Source organism: Ascaphus truei, chromosome 1 (assembly GCF_040206685.1).
Source record: "Ascaphus truei isolate aAscTru1 chromosome 1, aAscTru1.hap1, whole genome shotgun sequence".
NCBI lineage: Eukaryota > Metazoa > Chordata > Amphibia > Anura > Ascaphidae > Ascaphus > Ascaphus truei.
Window position 1 is genome coordinate 457,499,978 of NC_134483.1, and position 20,907 is coordinate 457,520,884.

At 45.9% G+C, this 20,907-nt stretch overlaps 1 protein-coding gene across 1 annotated transcript in view; it reads left to right on the forward strand.

Annotated features, from left to right (window-relative positions):
• Positions 1-20,907, forward strand: part of LOC142463207 (putative E3 ubiquitin-protein ligase HERC6) — a 101,785-nt gene that overhangs the window by 15,980 nt on the left and 64,898 nt on the right. The window contains exons 2-4 of the mRNA XM_075565662.1: positions 12,232-12,391; positions 13,948-14,024; positions 19,016-19,243. Coding sequence (XP_075421777.1) covers positions 12,232-12,391; positions 13,948-14,024; positions 19,016-19,243 — 465 coding nt within the window. The remainder of the gene's footprint in view (positions 1-12,231; positions 12,392-13,947; positions 14,025-19,015; positions 19,244-20,907) is intronic.

The following is a 20,907-nucleotide window of genomic DNA, read 5'->3' on the forward strand; positions in this document are numbered from 1 at the left end:
CGGATCTGCGCCAGTCCCACTCTCCACCACCTCTCACTCCCGTTGTGTGTGTGTGTGTGTGTGTGTGTGTGTGTGTGTGTGTGTGTGTGTGTGTGTGTGTGTGTGTGTGTGTGTGTGGACATTTTACTCCTGCCAACAATTTGTGCCTCACTTTCACCCCCCCCCCACCCCTGTCCTTCACCCCCCCTACCCCTGCCCTTCTCCCCCCTACCCCTGCCCTTCACCCCCCTCTACCCCTGCCCTTCACCCCCCCTACTACCCCTGCTCTTCACCCCCCCTAACCCTGACCTTCACCCACCCCTACCCTTCACCCACCCCTACCCCTGCCCTTCACCCCCCCTACCCCTGCCCTTCACCCCCCCCCCACGCCTGCCCTTTGACTGACGCACTCACACACCCTGACTGACGCACGCACACACCCCGACTGACGCACGCACACACCCTGACTGACGCACGCACACACCCTGAGTGATGCACGCACACACACCCTGACTGACGCACGCACACAAACCCTGACTGGCGCACGCACACAAACCCTGACAGCCGCACGTACACACACTGACATCCGCACGCACACACCCTGACTGGCGCACGCACACAAACCCTGACTGGCGCACGCACACAAACCCTGACAGCCGCACGTACACACACTGACAGCCGCACGCACACACACCCTGACTGGCGCACGCACACAAACCCTGACTGGCGCACGCACACAAACCCTGACAGCCGCACGTACACACACTGACAGCCGCACGCACACACACCCTGACTGACGCACGCACACACCCTGACTGACGCACGCACACACCCTGACTGACGCACGCACACACACTGACGCACGCACACACTGACTGACTGACGCACGCACACACACACACACACACTGACTGATTGACGCACTGACTGACACACACACATACATACTGACGCACGCACACAACCCCTCACAGCCGCATGCACACAACCCCTCACAGCCACACGCACACATACACAGACTGACGCGCGCACACACACACACACACTGACTGCTGCACACACACCCACTGACTGCTGCACACACACACACTGACTGCTGCACACACACACACACACACACACACACACACACACACACACACACACACACACACACACACACACACACACACTGACACACACACACACACTGACACACACTGACACAAACAAACACACACACTGACTGCTGCACACACACCCACTGACTGCTGCACACACACACTGACTGCTGCACACACACACACACACACACACACACACACACACACACACACACACACACACACACACACACTGACACAAACAAACACACACACTGACACACACACACACACTGACACACACACACAAACACTGACTGACACACACACACACACTGACTGACGCACGCGCGCACCCCCCCACACCCACACAGACGCGCGCGCGCGCACACACACAATGAATGGTACACACACACACACACTGACACACACACATACACTGACACACACACACACACACACACACACACACACACACACACACACACACTGACACACACTGACACACACACACACTGACTGACGCGCGCACACACACACACACACACACACACACACACACACACACACACACACACACACACACACACTGACACACACACACACACTGACACACACTGACACAAACAAACACACACACTGACACACACACACACACTGACACACACACACAAACACTGACTGACACACACACACACACTGACTGACGCACGCGCGCACACCCCCACACCCACACAGACGCGCGCGCGCGCACACACACAATGAATGGTACACACACACACACTGACACACACACACACACACACACACACACTGACACACACTGACACACACTGACACACACACACACTGACTGACGCGCGCACACACACACACACACACACACACACTGACTGACACACACTGACTGACACACACACACACTGACTGACACACACACACTTACTGACGCGCGCGCGCGCACACCCCCACACCCACACACACTGACTGACTGACTGCCGCACGCACACACTGACTGACTGAGGCACACACACACGCACACACTGACTGTGTGTGTGTGTGCGTCAGTCAGTCTGTGTGTGTGTTTGTGTTTCTGCGTCAGACTCACTGACGCGCGCGCACACACACTGACTGACTGACGCACACACAATGACGGACGCACACACACTGCATGAAGCTGTAAAGGAGGGAGGGGGGGAACTGGATTGATGTGAATGGGGGACAAACAGAGAGAGGGGGAGGGGTGAGGAGAGAGAGAGGAGCGGGAATATTACATCCCGGGCAACGCCGGGTCTCTCAGCTAGTATAAAATAAACGTAAAGAGAGGGTGCATACCATTCAATGATGGATACAAAAAAAGGAACAACAGGACAGTCACTCTTATACTCCCAGAAAGTGAATATATATATCATTTACGTGAATCACTATCCGTATTTGAAGTGTGTGTGTATATAAATATATATATACATACAAATGAGCATACAGTAATATTTCCATTTGCTATTTGCCTTGCTATGGAGGGTTTTTGTCACTTTTTTACTCACATAACTTCACATATACATACATATATAATATATAATATATATAATATATATATATATATATATATATATATATATATATATATATATATGCAGTGGAAGTGTATTGTGTGTATTTACCTACACACTCACTCCACATTTCAGTAACATACATATACATCTAAATAATATTCACATATACACGTTTGCTATAAATGGAATTATTACAATTTTACATTATATACACGTGCAATGAATGGAATAAACACTGTAATAAGTTTGAAATCGCCTATCCGAGCTGCTATGCATGGCTGATCCCTTTTCTCCAGCTTCCTTGAATGTACTCTATGAGGAAGATCATGTGACCAGATGCTAGTGCACGTTTAGAGAGAGGGAGGGCAGTGCTGACAAAGGGGTGTGCCTGGGTTTGTGACAGGACATGAAGGGGCAGTGCCTTAGCAAATGCTTGTTAAAATAGAATACAAGAAAATTGGTCTTTCAAAGTTGTTTTTTTAAAAACAGAAAATGCTAAAAGTATTATTTCTTACTACAGAACTGATTTATTAAAAAAAACACACATGCAGGATATAGACTGAACTGCAGCTTTAAATGTAAGGCAGGAGGTATGTTTTTGTAAGTCCAAGCAGGAATTACTTGGACATCCAGCTGTGATATGGGTGAATGAGCTGGGGTTATTTTTATTACCAAGCCTCAAAGGGCTGTAGTTATTTTTATAACGGAGCCTCAAAAGGCTCTCACAGATTTAGAGTCCCCCTGTCTAAAAGAGTGTCAATTATGAAAAGACCCAGAGACCCATAATGTATACAATACTGGCATACTGATGCACAGCAGATGTCAGGCTAGTGACACCTTTGAGTCAGAAACCAGACACAGTGGCACCAAGTTATAGGTGTAGCCCAGGTATGCTAAGGGGCATGGGCGTCAACCTGACCCATGCTCCCTGCCCACCGGATAGCCCTTTTGACCGGTCTTATGAACTGTCGGTAACTTGGCTATTCGTGGGTTTTTTTTGTTCCCACGAGGGGATTGGATCCACATGTTAAAGATAGCTTTGAGCAGTCTATAACTGTGGCTCCCCAAGAATCCCCAGGGTGATTCCTGAATTTTAATTCATGATGTAAAGATGCAAGACTTTGTTCCAGTACAGCAGCAACCAGTCCAGGAGTGAAGGGGTTAATAACCACATAACCACAGGACTTTTTAAACCAAGGCTGCTTTTCTTGTGCTTGCAAGCAGAGGACAATTTCTTTTGTTTCAAAGGACAATTTCTTTCATTCCCTTATTCCAGTAAGTGTTGTTTTCAAGTGTATTCTGCAGATGTCATGTGTTTGTCTATTAAGGAAATAAATCACAATTTATTTTGGAACTTGTTCTGTTCAATCAAGTACCCAGAAATATAAATGTGTTGATAAAAGTTGGTGTCATCGTGACACTGTAGTTATGCGTTTTTAATATATTCAGCGATTAATGCTGCAGCAGAAAAGATGGCGACTGTATCTGAAATATAGGAATATTTAATATCGAACTACGATTTTTACAAGTTTTTACCTGACGTTCATGGGTGGAAGAGTGCGATAAGAAGAACCTTAAGTAACGATCAGTGTTTTTTTTCGTATTGCCCTTCCTGCCGGAGAGATTTGCGGGTATTGGGGTGTCATGTCAGAATTTCACAGTATGTTTGATCATGGCAATCTCAAAAGAAGAAAAGTGGGTTTTAACCCATACAAGATTCGTCAATCCCAATCCAGCAATGTGCCGGCAACAGCACCACCAGCACCGGTGTCCGGTCCAACCGTCAGTGATAACCTTGTGAACGGCATTCCTTTGTACTGTTACCTGTCCCCGCCAGAATACCTGGAAAATTTCCGACCTGAGCATGATTTCGCGTTCAGGTACCAGCAAGCTTGCATGTACCAGAACCAGTACTAAAATGTTTTCCAACATCATCAGCTGTCAAATACAAGTGTAGCAGGCCAGCTGTCACCTGTCAACTATAATGCAGACTTGAGGAGTCACAGTGAGTCATCACCACCCGTTTGGCAAAGCTTATAAAGAAGGTACAGTATACAGTAATGTACTACACTGTATTACACTGTACTACAGTATAATGTACATGATAGTCTTAAGTTTTTAGCTGCAGTTCAAGCTGCCGTGTGTCAAAAACAAAATTTATTTTTACAACAATACAGTAGTACTGTATGTATATTACAGTACATTACTGTACTAGAACTACTGTACTTATGTGCATCAATACAATACAGTACTTTACTGTATGCGAGTTGAGGGGATGTTTCTCTGTTGAGTGCACTTTGAAGAATGATTTGATTGGCCGCTGAAGTACGTGACGCTGCTGCAGTGCAGCTTACAAATGTAGGGAGAGGGTGCGGCTCAAGAGTCAGAGCCAATCAGAAGTTTGTTCTCATCATCCACAACGGTTGAACGGATGCTTTAATTCCCAAAGAAGCGACTTGACGCATGCGCAATAGCAATAATAATACCATATTTTTTTGTTTTTCCCCGGAAACGAAACTTTGACATCCAGCGCAAAAAGACAAAAGAAGGGATTTGGATGGACCTCTAATATTGCTTATTTTAAAAGTTGCTTTCGCATTGTTTGCCAAGTAGGCAAACATTTAGTGACAGTGTCATTTTTATCTATCTATAGAACAATTGTGAGCTTTATAGAAAACCTTATACTGTACAGTACTGTATGCTGCTGTTTTAATATTAAATTCTTTTTTTTACATTGTACAGTACTGTCATCACCACTACTGTTTTATTTACAGTACGTTGCATTGCGCAACTTTTCTTATAAACACCAAAAATAAAAATGTATATCTTTTATTCCATACTGTATGTATTATTATTTTTTTAATAAAGTCTATTATTGCTTATTTGGTAATACTACAGTATTGCAGACATGAATATCGCACACTGAACGTGTGTGTGGGGGTTAAAATCATCAGCCCTCTCCCCCCCAAAAAAATATTATTTTTTTGTTTAATCAATTATTTCTGGTTTTTATTTTCAGTACTGTTCTTTACAGTACAGCAATATAGAATCAAATGCAACCATAACGAAGGAAAAGACAAGCCTGTACACAAATTATTGTATTTTTGCATTTTTGTGTATTCATTACCCAATAAAATTCTAAAGAACAATTATTAATGATTTGATTCAACTACTAAAGTGTTTGTGTGGGTGGGGCCAGCTTTGAAGGCCGTATGGTAATCTTATTAACAGCTCTGTGGGGGGGTAGGGGTGTTGTGTTGTTGATAAGCGGTGAACTCCAAGATGACTTGCGTAGCACAATAGAAGAAGCTTTGAAGGGCTTATAGCGCGCATGCGTGGCAGGCATTACAGCCGATTTCAGCCAACATGGTAATCGTGACATTGAATTGCTATTGAATTTTGATGACAACAACTCGCAATTGCCCACTTGAGTTTCTCGACGGTATTGCAGAACACGCTAAAATGCCATCTTCTAATCCGGACACAACGATAACCAAACTGTGTGTTTAAATCGGCACGATTAAATTAAATTGCGCGCCATCAAATGGGTATTCTGATCTACATACTGCGTTAATCGTTCGAATAGCGGCCGCTGCATCAGTATCTGCTATATGTTATTGTACTACCAAGAAGGACAAGGACCACATTGGGATTTTCTACCACTCATGTCTCAATTTGGCTTCTGCGAACTCCTTTGTGTGCTCAAAAGGTTTGAGAATGAAACTTCTGCTTTCTAATGTATTTAAAAATATATATATTTAACAATTTTTTTCAAACTACAGTATTTGAACCAGGGTGTGCCTAGAGCGGAACCCTGCTATTTTCAGCTTTCGGGGACCCTCCAGTTCCCACGATACCTACAGTTTTCAGTGTTATTCTCCCTACATGCTGGGGAAACAAAATGGCCATCAAATTACAAAAATTGCAACGGATGACCTTGCTATTTCCTATGGGATGACCGTGGTCACCACCTTTAAAAAAACAAGGAAGTACACTGGGACCGAAAACTAATTATTTCTGGGACCTGGAGAGGTTCCTGGAGTTGAAAATAGTGTGGTTCAGCTCCCGTGATAAATACAATAAATAAAATAAATAACAAGAAAAGAAGCTGCTCGTTGCCAACATCAGAGGCGCTGCCCAGTTACAAGTTTCAATCCCAATCTCAGAGACAAATCTGATGATGGTTACAAAAGAATGTTTTTGTATATTTACATGTATTTGTATTTCGGTTCATGCCTTCCATTAACTCCTCTTCAGATTTCTATTATGACATAATTTGAGGAAATCAATTAACGATTTATGTAATGTAATCTCCTACAATTGTTTTCACACAAACTCTTTGAAAATGTGTACTATCTTTACTAAAGCTAGGAAAAAATATAGAGTGTTGATTAATTAGGGTGGTGAGGGTGGAAATCAATAGAGTTTTTTTTTATTGAGCTGAATCCTTCTGAGGAGCATGGCAAAAAGAGTATCAGATTCTGTATACCTGTGTTAAATATACAATAGAATTCTATTTTAACCATCATCAGATGTCTGAGTGGGCTCTACAGATCCATACTTTAAAAAGGATTACCAGCATTTGACGAGATTGCTGCTTTAAGCCTTCGGTGTCAGGTTACAGTGAAGGGCATAAAGGTGCAAAATGCAACCCATTTAAGACCAAGGTTAAGAAGGGGTGATGGGTAAAAAAAATATATATATATATATATACGTATTTCAAATATTTATTGAAAATATACATGTGGATTTAAGGATTTTAAGGAATAGATTTATTACCCCCTACAGAATCTAATCCAGTTTTTGCTAGTAGATGCTTTAAAAAATATATATATTTTTTTAAAATGGCAGCTAAAAGCCTTTTTAAGTAATGTTTTAATGTCTCCTCCGGAGGGATATTGGCAAAAATGAACATGGTAGCGTGGAGCACAGCAATGAGCAAAAGAGAACTGGAGGCAAGATCAAAAGGTCAAAAAAATAAAAGTTTATTAACACATAGTGCCTGTGCAAAAACTGCCTAAATGTTCAGAAGGCTCGTTAGTCTCTGGGTATGTCCTGTCGAGAGAGACCATCCGCGTTGCTGTGCTCACTACCATTCTTGTGCTGGAGGGTAAAGTCAAGTTCTTGAAGGACAAGGCTCCAGCGGAGCAATTTTCTATTCTCCCCCGACACTCGCTGCAACCAACTCAGGGGATTGTGATCCGTGATAAAAGTAAAAGTCTGCGCGTAGACAAAGGGCTGGAGCTTCTTCAGTGCCCAGACAATGGCCAAGTACTCCTCGATCGTGGCATAGGCAACCTCCTGAGATAACAGCTTCCGGCTGAGGTAGACAACTGGGTGTTCTCCCCCATCCTTGCCTACCTGGCTTAACACAGCCCTGATGCCGTAGTCCGAGGCATCTGTCTGCATCAAAAAACGCTTGCTGTAGTTGGGAGCTGCCAGGATCGGAGCACTTGCCAAAGCGGATTTGAGAGCCTGAAATGCCACTCAGCATGCGGAAAACCAGGGTACCAGAATCAAGAGTTTCTTCTGTGTCAAGTCAGCAAGAGGTTTGGCCAGGGCGCTATACTGGGGCACAAACTTACGCTAGAAGCCGGCAGTGCCTAAGAATTCCATAACCTGCTTCGTAGTACGGGGAACCGGAGAGTTTACAATTGCTTGAGGTGCCCTCTGCCTATCCGGTGAACGAGGTACAGTACAGTACCTCTGCCATGCCGACCAAGCACTTGGATGGCTTTAGGGTTAACCCGGCTTCTCTGATTCCTGCTAGCACTGCCGCTAAATGTTCAAGATGTGCCCCCCAGGTGTCACTAAAAACAGCAATATCGTCTAGGTACGCCCGTGCATAACTCTGCATCTCTTCCAGTAATCAGTTGACCAGATGCTAGAAGGTAGCCGGCACATTCCTCATCCCGAATGGCATAACTGAAAACTCATATAAGCCACTCGTGGTGATGAAACTCGACTTCTCCTGCGCCTCCTGGGTCAACAGGATCTGCCAATATCCCCAGGAGATATCCATGGTAGTCAGATAACTTGCCCTGGCAAGCTCATCTAAGAGCTCATCCATACGGGGGCATGGAATAGGCATCTGACACAGTCTGAGCGTTGAGCTGTCGGTAATTGACACAGAACCGGGTGGTCCCATCCTTCTTTTGCCCCAAGACTACCTGCGAAGCTCAAGGACTCTGAGATTGTGCTATTACCCCTTGGACCAGCATCTCTTCTACCTCCCCCATTATGCTCCGCTTCACTTCGGCAGAAACCCTATAAGCATTCTTGTGGAGGGATTGGTGATCCCCAGAGTGGACTGGGTGATCGTTTAGATGGATCCTGCCCAGCTTATCTGTAAACAGGACCCGGTACTCCTCTAACATTGCTCTAACTTGCTCGTGCAGGGGAGCTGCGAGCTGGGGACCTATTCCCACCTGCTCCACTGAACCTCCCTGCCGGGCTTCTCCCAGGAGATCCGGCAGAGCTTGACTCACCATGTCTCCCAATGGTAGGCTACAGATAGCCAGCACTACAGGTTCACTCGTGTGATAGACTTTCAGCATCTTTATGTGGTAAGTCGTGTGCCTATCTGACTCTGAATCCAGGTTTACCACATAATTACACTCGTTCATCCGCCCGTGGACCGTGTATGGGCCGACCCAGGCAGAGATTAATTTTTTCTGCAGAGTGGGCTTCAGAACAAGCACTTACTATCCTGGAATGGACTCTCTGCTATGGGCACTCTCAAATAAAGGTTAAGCCTGTTTTGGTTACCCCCTGATCCGTGTATAAGGTTCCAAGAGAGTTAGCTCTTGGGCCCAGTAACATTGTACCATTCCAATGTACTGTCTGTAATAAAAGTAATTTTTTTCTGTTTTTCCCTTTCATGCCAGCAAGCAGGGATTGCTAGGGTATGAGTTTCAAGGGGGGGGGGGGGTTGCGGAGGAACCGTTGACAGAATGTGCCTATGAGGTTCGGGTCCGGAGTTGTCGGTTCCCCCATAAATGTACCCGGGAATCATGCCTGATTCTCAGATACATGTAGGCACGTTGACCCGGCAATATCTCCCCTTGAAAACGAAAGCGCGACTCATCACTAGAGTACCCTGCTTCAGCACAGCCCAGAAAGGAGAATGGGACACAGGGATAAAACATCTATTCCTGTAGCTGAGGAAATCCCTAGTTTAAGGGGGCACCCCAGCTAGTGCCCAGGTGACCCACAACCAGTATAAGGTTTGTGGATACCCCAACCATATATAAGGTTATGGGGGGACTCAGAGACCAGACAGGGTCCAAAAGAAAGTGTATGGGAATAAGGCAGATAGAAATAAAACAACAACATATTTCCCTGTCTGTGCCCTGTTTCCCAAGACTCAGAAGTATAGTGAAATATACTTTATTAAATGTAATGTGTTTTTACATTTGGAATCGATGTCCAAACAGGCTGCCCAAGCGAACCCATTGGCGCCGGTAAGTCTGCCTATGCGCATATCCCTTGGCTATTTCAGATTTCCCGCTGACCCGGCTTTTCTAGCCGGCTTTGCTCTGATTGGTTGCTTGGGAATTTTCCCACGCGTTGATTGGCTGCTGAGATTTGTTAATGAAAGTCAGAATACTATAAAAATCCTCATGGAACAGACCGAGCGGTCCCCGGACATGGCGCCTATACAGAAGCTCAAAAGGGGAAAAAACGCTAGACTCTTGTGGTACCTCTCGGTACGCAAACAGCAAGTTCTGCAAGCGAGCTTCCCAGTCTCCCATCTAGGCTTCCACATGTGCTCGTAGCATTTGCTTCAACATCCCATTGAACCGATCACACAGTCCGCTGGTTTGGGGATTGTAAGGGGCTGTGTGGAGGGCTTTCACCCCGCACGTAGCCCAGAGACAATGGAGAAATTCAGACATTGCCTGCATCCCCTGATCGGTCACTAGGGAAGCCTATCCTAGTAAAAATTTAAATCAGAGCCTCCGCCACTTTTCTTGCCTTGATCGAAGACAACGCTATAGCGTCAGGGTACCGGGTGGCAAAATCAACCACGGTGAGGATATAACGCTTCCCTGCTCAACTAGGGAACAGAAGCAGACCCACAATGTCGGACGCCTTGCTCCTGCTTGTGGTTCCAGTTCGCGCTGCCTCCCCCGTTTCAGTCCTTGGCCCAGCGTCTGTGTCTGTTCCTATACTGTGCAGCTCAGCATTGCATTAAGGGTCTGTGTGTTACATCGGGGTATCTATTCATGTGGTATTTGTGTGAGTGCTTGCTCCTGGTTTAGGGCAGCATTATATTATTTGATTATTTGATTATTTGATTATTTGAGTGGCATTGTGTGTTTATGTATGGTCTATTAGATTGTTATTAACAGCCTATTAAAAGTACACTTTTTATCTCTTTGCTCATTATCTATTATGTCTGGTTATTAATCCCTGGTGCGCTGTGTGTGTTTTTTGTCTTTTGGGGTCTCCTTTGGGAGCCCCCTTTTAGGAGCGTTTTTTGGGGGAGATGCTCCATGCACAAAGCAGCAAGGGGTGATTGCCAGTCTTACAAGACAATCCTAGGACAGCACGAGCGGGTGCAGGCAGACTCGCACCCAGGAGCGGGATGTACTCGTTTGGCACTAATGCGCACACGAATGGCATCAGCTCCAGCACATAAGCAAGTAGACAAGTCCGTATGAGATGCAAATGGAATAGCCTTAGTACCACTGAAGGACTACAATAGTAGACAATATAGTACACAAACTAAATCCAACGCGTTTCGTAGTGTGATGCTACTTCATCAGGGATTAGTTTTTATCTAGTATTGTGTACAATATAAACCCCTCCACAGTAGGGGATTGGTGGAAAATACAGGTCTCATTAATTCATTAAAACAACATGCAATTATGTTATCTAAAAGGTTAATTACATGAAAACTACTCCCTTATGAAGTAGCATCCTGCTACGAAACGCATTGGATTTAGTTTGTGCACTATATTGGAGGGTTATGGTGGCATGCCTGGACTGTGTCTCATGTGTCTGTGCTAATACCTACATTACTCCAGTTGCCGGTTCACCTGGACAGCCTCGGTGGTCATCTGCCAAATTGCTTTCTGATAAAGTGTACTCTGGCTTGGCGAGATCCTGCTTTGGTAGGACTGAGACTGCCTGCACCAGATATATCCTATTTTGGTGACCGTGTGCTTATCTGTATCCTGCCGTTGCTTGCTCCCGGTCGGTGTTGGCGTGTAAGCTCTTTTTGGAGTCTGCAATCTATGTTTTTTTTATACCTACAATGCTTAATTAAATGTATTTTTCGTACGTGCATCTATTACCCACTTTTTATACCACTAAATTATTTGAATACTAAACCATGAGGGTTTCGCGCTTTTTATTTTCCTTTATTCTTACATTTCTGATGTTTGAGCCATCTACCTGAATAGCAGCATATCCTCCAGTTACCAAGGAAGTTCTCTTTTTGTGCCTCCCCCTATTTTTCACTTGGACTGTATGGTCGGTCCTTCATGACACTGTTGTTTTGGTGCATATGCACTTTGGCTTATTTCACCCCACTTTGTAAATTTGAGCCCAATTTTTTGTTTGTTTTTCAAGTATGTGACTGTAACGTGTTGTGTTTCTATTCATTTAAGTACAAATCTATGCGTTGGAAGCCCAGACCATTGTTGACGTGAGCAGTGGGGAAAATCACTCCATGGCAGTATGCAGCCAGGGCAATGCGTTTGGCTGGGGTGCCGGGTCAGAAGGACAACTCGGGGCAGGAGAATTCACTGAAAAAACGGTCACACCAAAGTAAGTTAAAACTAGGTTACTGGCGCTCACTACTACTTTATTTCCAAGAATTGAAGCAGCAATACTCCATCCCCCACGCAAATTAGTTTTTTACCATGATTTGATATGGGGGAGTAGAGAGGGAAGTTACCCTTGATCTGAACCTTGATACTCCAGAGTTTCCAGGTTGCAGAAAATGTCACTTTTTAAACAAGATGGCTGCTGGGATCAGCCTCACTTTATTGGTCAATAGAAAAGTACAATGTCATTGAGAGATAACATTGTGGCTTTCAATTGCTGCCACTTTTTTTGTCTTCTATAGCCGCTGAAGCAGCCAATCACGCTTTTATCAGACAAAAAAATGGAAATGACAAGAAGAGTGAAAAAAATGAAATGCAAATAAAAAAATGTTTTAAAAGCCAATCAGCAAATTGTTGCTTTAAATTTGTGTAACTTGATTCCTTAACAAATAACACAAGACACAATACAATTACTACTACTTTGAATCATTGTAGATTAATTCGTGCAAAGTATCAGCAAAGGGGAGATAAGAAGTGTTATATTGAGAGCATCTTATTAATTTAACAATGTATTCCTTGTATGCCTTGATTTGTACTAGCTCCTGTATGTAGAAGCGGGTGATGTCTATGATGGGTGAATATCTTATCACTGGGATTTTTGCTGCATGAATGAAACTGCCAGTGTTTGCTGCTGTAAAACAAGGCTGAACTAAATAAAATTAACTTTGGCAAGTTCCATCTAACCCATTCATTGCTAAAGTAGGGGGCAACCTACATTATTAGGGGCTGAAGGAGCGGCTGAGTGAGTAACGACCCTGAGTTTAAACCTGGTTCAATTCCCAGTGTCGGCTCCTTGTTACCTTGGACAGGTCACTTTATCTCCTTGTGCCTCAGGCACCAAAAAATTGATTGTAAGCTCTGGGCAGGGACAGTGTCTGTACAAATTCCTATGTGCTCCATACCGCGCACTATTCTGTAATTGTGAAGCGCTATGAGACCCATTGGGAGAAAAACGCTATATGAAATAAAGTTATAGTTTATTTACAAAATATGCATTATTCCAGCAGTGAAAGGATGCATTTTTGCTAGCAGGTTACAAAGAAAATATTTATTTGCAGTTAATTGTATCATAAACCTCGGTCTAGTCAACATCAGATACGCCATCATACACTTTAGCTAATGGAAAGCTTTAATTGTGATAAGATATAATGTATTAGACACAAAACAAACATTAGTTTAGCAGGACTTGAAAATTGGTTCTATTGTTATGTGTTGGTTTTGCACCATGTGTTCCCTCTACCGGTGGTTCCTGCTGACAACAAAACAGTGTTTCTGTCCCTTTTTGAATTAATGAAAATAATACCAAATTAAAGATGACAGCTGCTTTAAGCTAATGTTTTTTATTATTATTATTATTATTATTATTATTATTATTTAGAGGATCAGTGGCAAGTTATGTAGGAAAAATAGAATTCTAACACAAAAAATGCTTATAAATTAACTGAATTCACCTTGTCTATTCATTTTTTGTTTGTTTATTTGTGTTTTTTATTGCAGAAAAATAACTGGGCTTTCCAACAATAAAATAATACAAATATCTTGCGGACATTTCCACTCAATTGCCCTTTCAGAAGGTAATTATTACAAGAGCTTTATCAATCACTATGGGTCATATTTCCTAAGCATAAGGCACCTTCCGGAGCTGGAAGACCCGTTCAAGTTAATGGGCTGTAAGGTGTAAATATATCTATAATATATTCTACTATTAATATAAGTATGTTAACTTTTATAGAATTAATTTATATTTTTATATTTTATAAAGAGTCCTTATAAAAATGTTATAAAATTCCACTAGATTAATTTTTTTCCAATATTTATTATATATATATATATATATATATATATATATATATATATATATATATATATATATAATACTGTTCCTTCCCGCTGCCAGATGGAAGGGAAGAGCATGAGCTAAATGGAGGTAATGGGCTCTCATGATATTTTCTGTGATCACGACTCGAGCTGCAGATCGAAGGGGTCCAAACTACGTGTATGTTCATCTTATACTATATTAGTGAAAGCACTGTATACCTGTCTGGATGTCCGGTGTCCCTAGGGGAAATCTCATTGGTCCCTTGGGCCGCCCGCCCCCGCACACCTCTCATTGGCCTGAGGCGGAGTGACGACACACACACACACACACACACCTCTCTCACCTCTCTCTCTCTTCCCCCTCGGCCACACATACACTCTCTCTGTCCTCTCTCCCCCCCATCACACTCACCTCCCTCCCTGGAGCTCCACTTACCTCCCTCCAGCTCCACTCACCTCTCTCCCGCTCCACTCACCTCCCTCCCGCTCCACTCCCCCCCGCCCCTCCCTGCCCTTTGCCCCCCCGCCCCTCCCTGCCCTTTGCCCCTCCCTGCCCTTTGCCCCCCCACCCCTCCCTGCCCTTTGCCCCCCCGCCCTTCCCTGCCCTTTGCCCCCCCGCCTCTCCATGCCCTTTGCCCCCCCGCCCCTCCCTGCCCTTTGCCCCCCGCCCCTCCCTGCCCTTTGCCCCCCCCGCCCCTCCCTGCCCTTTGCCCCCGCCCCTCCCTGCCCTTTGCCCCCCTGCCCTTTCCCCTCCCCTTGCCCCCCCCCACCCTTCCACGCCCCTTGCCCCCCCCCGCCCTTCCACGCCCCTCCCCCCCCCCGCCCTTCCACTCCATGCCCCCTGCCCTTCCACGCCCGGGCAACGCCGGGTATATCAGCTAGTGCTTAATAAGGGAATAAGCAGTGATGTTACAGACCTCAAGAATATTGAAAAAGAGAGTATGAAGTAATAAAGGTACTGTACTTTTGAGCTGCTTTAACACAGGGGGCTCAACCCCAGTTCTCCAGCCCCCCCAACAGGTCCGGTTTTTAGGATTGCCAAGCTTCAGCACAGGTGGCTCAATTGAGCCACCTGTGCTGAAGCAGCACTGATTGAGACACCTGTGCTGAAGCAGCACTGATTGAGCCCCCTGTGCTGAAGCAGGGATATAACCTGTTGGGGGAGCTTGAGGACTGGAGTTGAGCATCCCTGTATTAACACATACATTATCTAGTAAGGCTGGGATTATAGTGAACGCGATCGCGCGCCAATGATAATTACCTGTCTCCGCAGAGCGTGATGGCGCGGCCGCAATTTGAAAAGACAATTTTTTTTTTGTCTTTTCAAGCATGGCCGCGTGACGTCCGCATCCAGTGAGCGGTTCAGCCAATGAGGGCGAACCAGCTTTGTGACGCATCCGCCACCCCCCCCCCAATCTCCTGCAGCCAAATTCACTGATCGCTGGGACTACAGGAGTGCACCAGGCTGTGAGCGCTGTCGCGCAGGCACTATAATCCCAGCCTAAATCAGATAAATTGCCCTATGAGGAGTAATACTAGTGTCCGTGCAGCAGAAACGAGGTGCTTGTAAATGTAGCCCCCCTACAAAAGAGGCCTGATCCTCCGCTGAAGGGAGCCTGGGGTAACCTTGTTCACTAACACACAGCGCCTCCACCTGAGAAGGATCCTCACACAGTGGGATAGCCCCTCCCAAGCCAATGCAGCAGTAAATATACACGCTTGGTAGTTAAAGGAATATTTACTGAACATATAATCAACACAGTATAACCGATCAACACAATAGTAACCATGTGAAGTATCCCCACAGTACTTGGGGTGCGGTGGCACCAGTGTCCCAGTGTCCGTCCCACAACGTCAGTCCCCACCCAAGGTGTAGGGAGTAGCGCTACCCCTGAGAACCGTTGGTTCACTTAGATGTTATACCTTTTCCGGGCACTCCAGTACCCGGGTACCGCCGAATGACACAAGGATCAGTCTGATCCACTGATGAAAGTCGGTTCTATCTGTCCAACAAAGGCATCCGCCTCTGTGTGGGGTGAAGTCCCGCTGGAGGGTCTCACCATAAGAGTCTCTTAGTATAGGCATGGGTCTGATCCCAGACTACAGGCCTCGCGCACCGCTTAGCGTCTAGTCACTGGCACTTGATACTAGTGCTGCTATGGTGAAAGGGTCCCTGTCGTGGGGCCTTCCCTGTAGCAGCCACAACCTAAGGCTGGGGCCATAGAGGGGTGAGGAGTTCGGAGCCGCGCTGACGTTGAGGCTCGCCTGCTGAAATCTGCGTGATTTCATGCCCATGCAGGTGAGCCAGCGGGCGCGATCGGAGGCGGGGGGAGACTGAGTGAGGCGGGGCAGTGACGTCGCTGGGCCAATCGCCCGCGACGCACCGACGTCAACATCACGGCGCCGACGTCACGGCGCCGTGACGTTGACGCTGCTCCGTGCTGATTGGATGTTTTCAACCGACAGCACGCTGAAAAACAGCATGGCTGTCGGCTGAAAAATCCAGAGCCTCCGCACGCCTGTGGACGCTCGCGTGAGCCCCCTCTCAAGGCATCCTCATTGAGGATGCAGGAGCTCAGCGCGGAGCATCCGCACGGCTCAGCGTGGCCTGTCCTTCTATGGACTCGGCCTAATACTGATCAGGGCCTAACTGGGTCCTGCAGTGCAACTCTAGGCATAGTCCAGGGAAGTACTGCTCCCTCTACACTACCTGCTATGTTGCCGTCCTGCTCCCTACTGAAGCGTGGTGCCAAGCGCGCCAAATGTATCTATGTGGGTTCTCTGTGGGTCCAGGAGCCCTATTGGCTATTGTGCACCACATGTCTGCAGCCCCAGTGCCTGCTGGGACTTGTAGTCCCCCTGGTGGAGCCTATCCAATGGCTACCACTCTACCTATGTACAGTGCATGCGCGGGGATGTCTATTGCGCCTGCTTGACTTTCCAAGATGGCTGCCGCAGAGCTCCGGCGATTCGGTCACCTGCCTGCAGTCTCGGCAGAAACCTCGCCTTCCCCTGCACCTGCATCGGAGGTAAGGGGACCAAAGGGGGACCTGGCTGCATCAAGGATAATAATGGCAGCCATTAAAGAATGGCAGAGTGGCAGTAAAGGAAAGCCACATTTACTATATATAGTATGTAGCCCACATTTGCCGAGACTCAAATATACAGAAAACCGTGCTGCTTGGTAGTCTCGCAATATTTAAATAATCTTACCTCCTGGGTTCTGCTTACCTCCACTACCGCGGGGGAACATGCAGGCAGTGCAGGGAGGTTGAGGCAGGGGCAACTGGGTCGCTGGAGGTCCGCGATGCACCCGCCTAGCGGGGGCCGCCATCTTTAAATCCGCACGCATGCGCAATGGCCCCATAGTTGTCGCGGTCATCTTGGTACCCACGCAGAACCTCAGAAAGTGGCGGCCATTACAAAAGGTGCTCCGCGGGGACTACAGCAGCCACTGGGGCTGCTAGATCACATCACGCAGAGCAGCCAATCGGGCTGCAGCAATCCACTGCGGCCAGAATAGATACTTTTGGCGCATCTGGGACCACGCCAATCAGAGCTGGGAGCAGGATAGGGTAGGTTGTGTGTGCAGGGCGTCTCTGACCCCTGCACTAGGCCAGAGACCTCCCCCCTGTTAAGCCCCAGCTGGGCCCCGATTCCCACATAGCTTGTGGCTGCTATAGGGACAAGACCCCTTAGACAGGGACACTGCCCGCTTAATAATCATTAGTGTCAGGGACACAGCAGAACACTGCGCAGGAGTTGCAGCCTGTGGTCTGGGACCAGACCACCACCGAAAGGCACAGAGACTATCTTCACGGTGGGACACACTGACCGGATACCACCCACGTGGAGGCGGACGCCATCGTGGACAACGTCGCTGGATCACTAGATCCCTTATCTTCAGTTGGCGCTACCGGGTGTTGGAGCACCCGGCCGGTATACCACCATTCTACAAGTGCACTAACAGTAACATGCGGTGTGGGCAGCGCTGTCACACACACTTTGGGTGGGTTGACTCTGTGGACACCAGGGTGGTTGGGTGCCATGGGCACCTCAGTACTTTGGGGTAAACCTCACCGGGGTGTGCACACAGTGTTGGGGGCACGGTGTGGGGTTACGGCACAGCGAGGCCAAAGCAGTTCTGTTATTATCGTTACTATTCTTACGCGTTCAGTAAACTTGTTATACCCTGCTAGTGTGTAGTACTTATAGGGTGTCCTGCACAGGGTTATCCAACACTGTTAGGATCCTGCGCAGGTGGAGGCGCTGTCACCAGACACACACCAGGCTCCCAGCAGCGGAGGCTCGGCCCTCCTGTGAGCCACAGGTAAAGCACCACACACATGGGGGTTGGGGAAAGTGCGCTACATAGCCTTTATATAACCTTTAAAACCGAACTGCAACCAAGCCAAGTAATCTTCCCAAAAACACTGAGAAGAGGGTAAGGATAAAATACATTTCATAAATAACCATGTGGTGTGTGTTTCAGGTTTCCAGTGAACACTAGCAATTCATCAATATTAAAGTATTGGTATGAATTAGAGTAGAGATTACATATTTATACCATGCAGTTTTAATGCATATGTTGGCCCTGGAGAAAAATTGATTCATTTGCACATCATGTTATCATGTTATCATGACACGTCACGTTTACAAACCTAATCTACAAAGTACTGTGGTGTGTATCCATTATAAAAGTATCTTAGCTGGCCCTGAATTAATGTTTCTTTTTCTGCTTTTTCAGACGGCAGCGTCTATTCTTGGGGACAGAACAGCACTGGTCAGCTGGGCTTGGGCAAGCAGATACCGAATCAAGCGAGTCCACAGCTTGTTAAGTCTCTGAAGGGGATTCCTCTGGCTCAGGTTACTGCAGGCGGGTCCCAAAGCTTTGCTCTCTCCTTGTCAGGATCAGTCTTTGCATGGGGGAAGAATAATGCGGGCCAGCTGGGATTTCAGATTGATTCAAAAAAGGGTATGCACAAATATTGCTAGCCAATGTATGTGTATTTTTTATTAGTGTGGTGCTAGCCGTGTGTTCAGTACTTTGCACCACAGACATTAGAGTACATGGAGTTTTAATACAATCAGTGCATCACACATACTGTACAGGTAAAAGTATGTTGTTGGAAGCATGACTGAGAATAAAAAGTCCCACCCAGGTATTTTTGTCTTGACAAGTAGTTACCGTGAACCTCCCGTAGCACTGTATGTGCAATAGTATATTATATATAGTTACAATATTCCTCCCATTGTCGAGCAGCAGTTCGTGATGCTCAATATTTTTAATGGGGTATAGTTTTTTATCCTGAATCAGGGGGTCTCACAGAGATTATTCGTGGCTCCAGACCTCTGGGGGCTTGAGACATAAGTAGTTTGTCCACCTGACAGAAAAGTTGCACAGTTGACAAAAAAAGTGCTGCTGGGTCAGGATCGCTCTTGCTGCCAACAAAAAGCTTTTTATTGGCGACCCCGCAGCCATACAGTATATAAGCACTGACACAAAAAAAAACCTCAAATATCTCGGGAACGAGGGTTTCCCAGAAGTCGGAGGACAGTGGATAAGACAGAAAAACTGGTACTGTTACTTTAAACAGAATGCTTGTTCACCAACCTGTTGGCCGGGAATGGTTTGCATGGTATATGAGATCAAGAAACCATTCACGTGCAAATATGTCATTAGATCAATTCTGTTCTTTCACAAACTTGAAAAAAGTGGTTCAAAATGGCAAATTGGAATATATATTTGATAATATGTATGATACATTACAGGTCTTTCATATATTTAGTCAGCCTTTAAAAGTCTTTTTAGAGGAGTTTATTTATTTTTTTGTCTATGAGGCAGCCCAATCTGATTTACGAAAGGGGTGGGCTCATGTTGCTTGAATTGTATAAGAATGATACATAATGCTTAGCAAGAAGTTATTAAAGTGAGAATTCAACAAGAGGTGTGTTCTGGGATCAGACTTTCCTACGCCAGTGACCTCTCCGGGAAAAGCCTATGATGTGGTAAAGTATAGGAATATTTACATATATTTTATCCTTTTATTTTAAGAAACTGTTCTGCATTTATTGTATTTGCATGTTCTTGTAATAATCTTTTTCTGTAAAGCAATATATATATATATATATATATATATATATATATATATATATATATATACATATATACACATATATACTGTATATATATATACACACAATATTTAATGCTTTGGGCTCTGGATGACGCTTTGTAGACTAAGGCCGCGCTTATAGTGCCGGTGCCGGCACATCGCCTGAAAACAAATACATTGCCGCTGCGTGCGCTTATAGTGCACGCGACGGCGACAAGCGACGTGACGCCCTTGAACAAATCAAATTGCCGGAATCCAGCAACCCCGGCGAAACATAACTTTCGTCGGTGGCGACGGCGACGTCACCCGCCGTGTCGCCCGTCGCCAACGACGGCACTATAGGCACGGCCTTACTTACATTTTCGGACACATTTTGCTACAACAAATGCTACTGTAAAAGTGCATAGGATTTCGTTAGTCAACAGGGACCTTTGACCCTGGCAGATATATATAATCACATATTTTGTCTGCATATTTCTAGGGTGGTATAAATACGATTGCAATTGAGTAAGGGGTAATTATG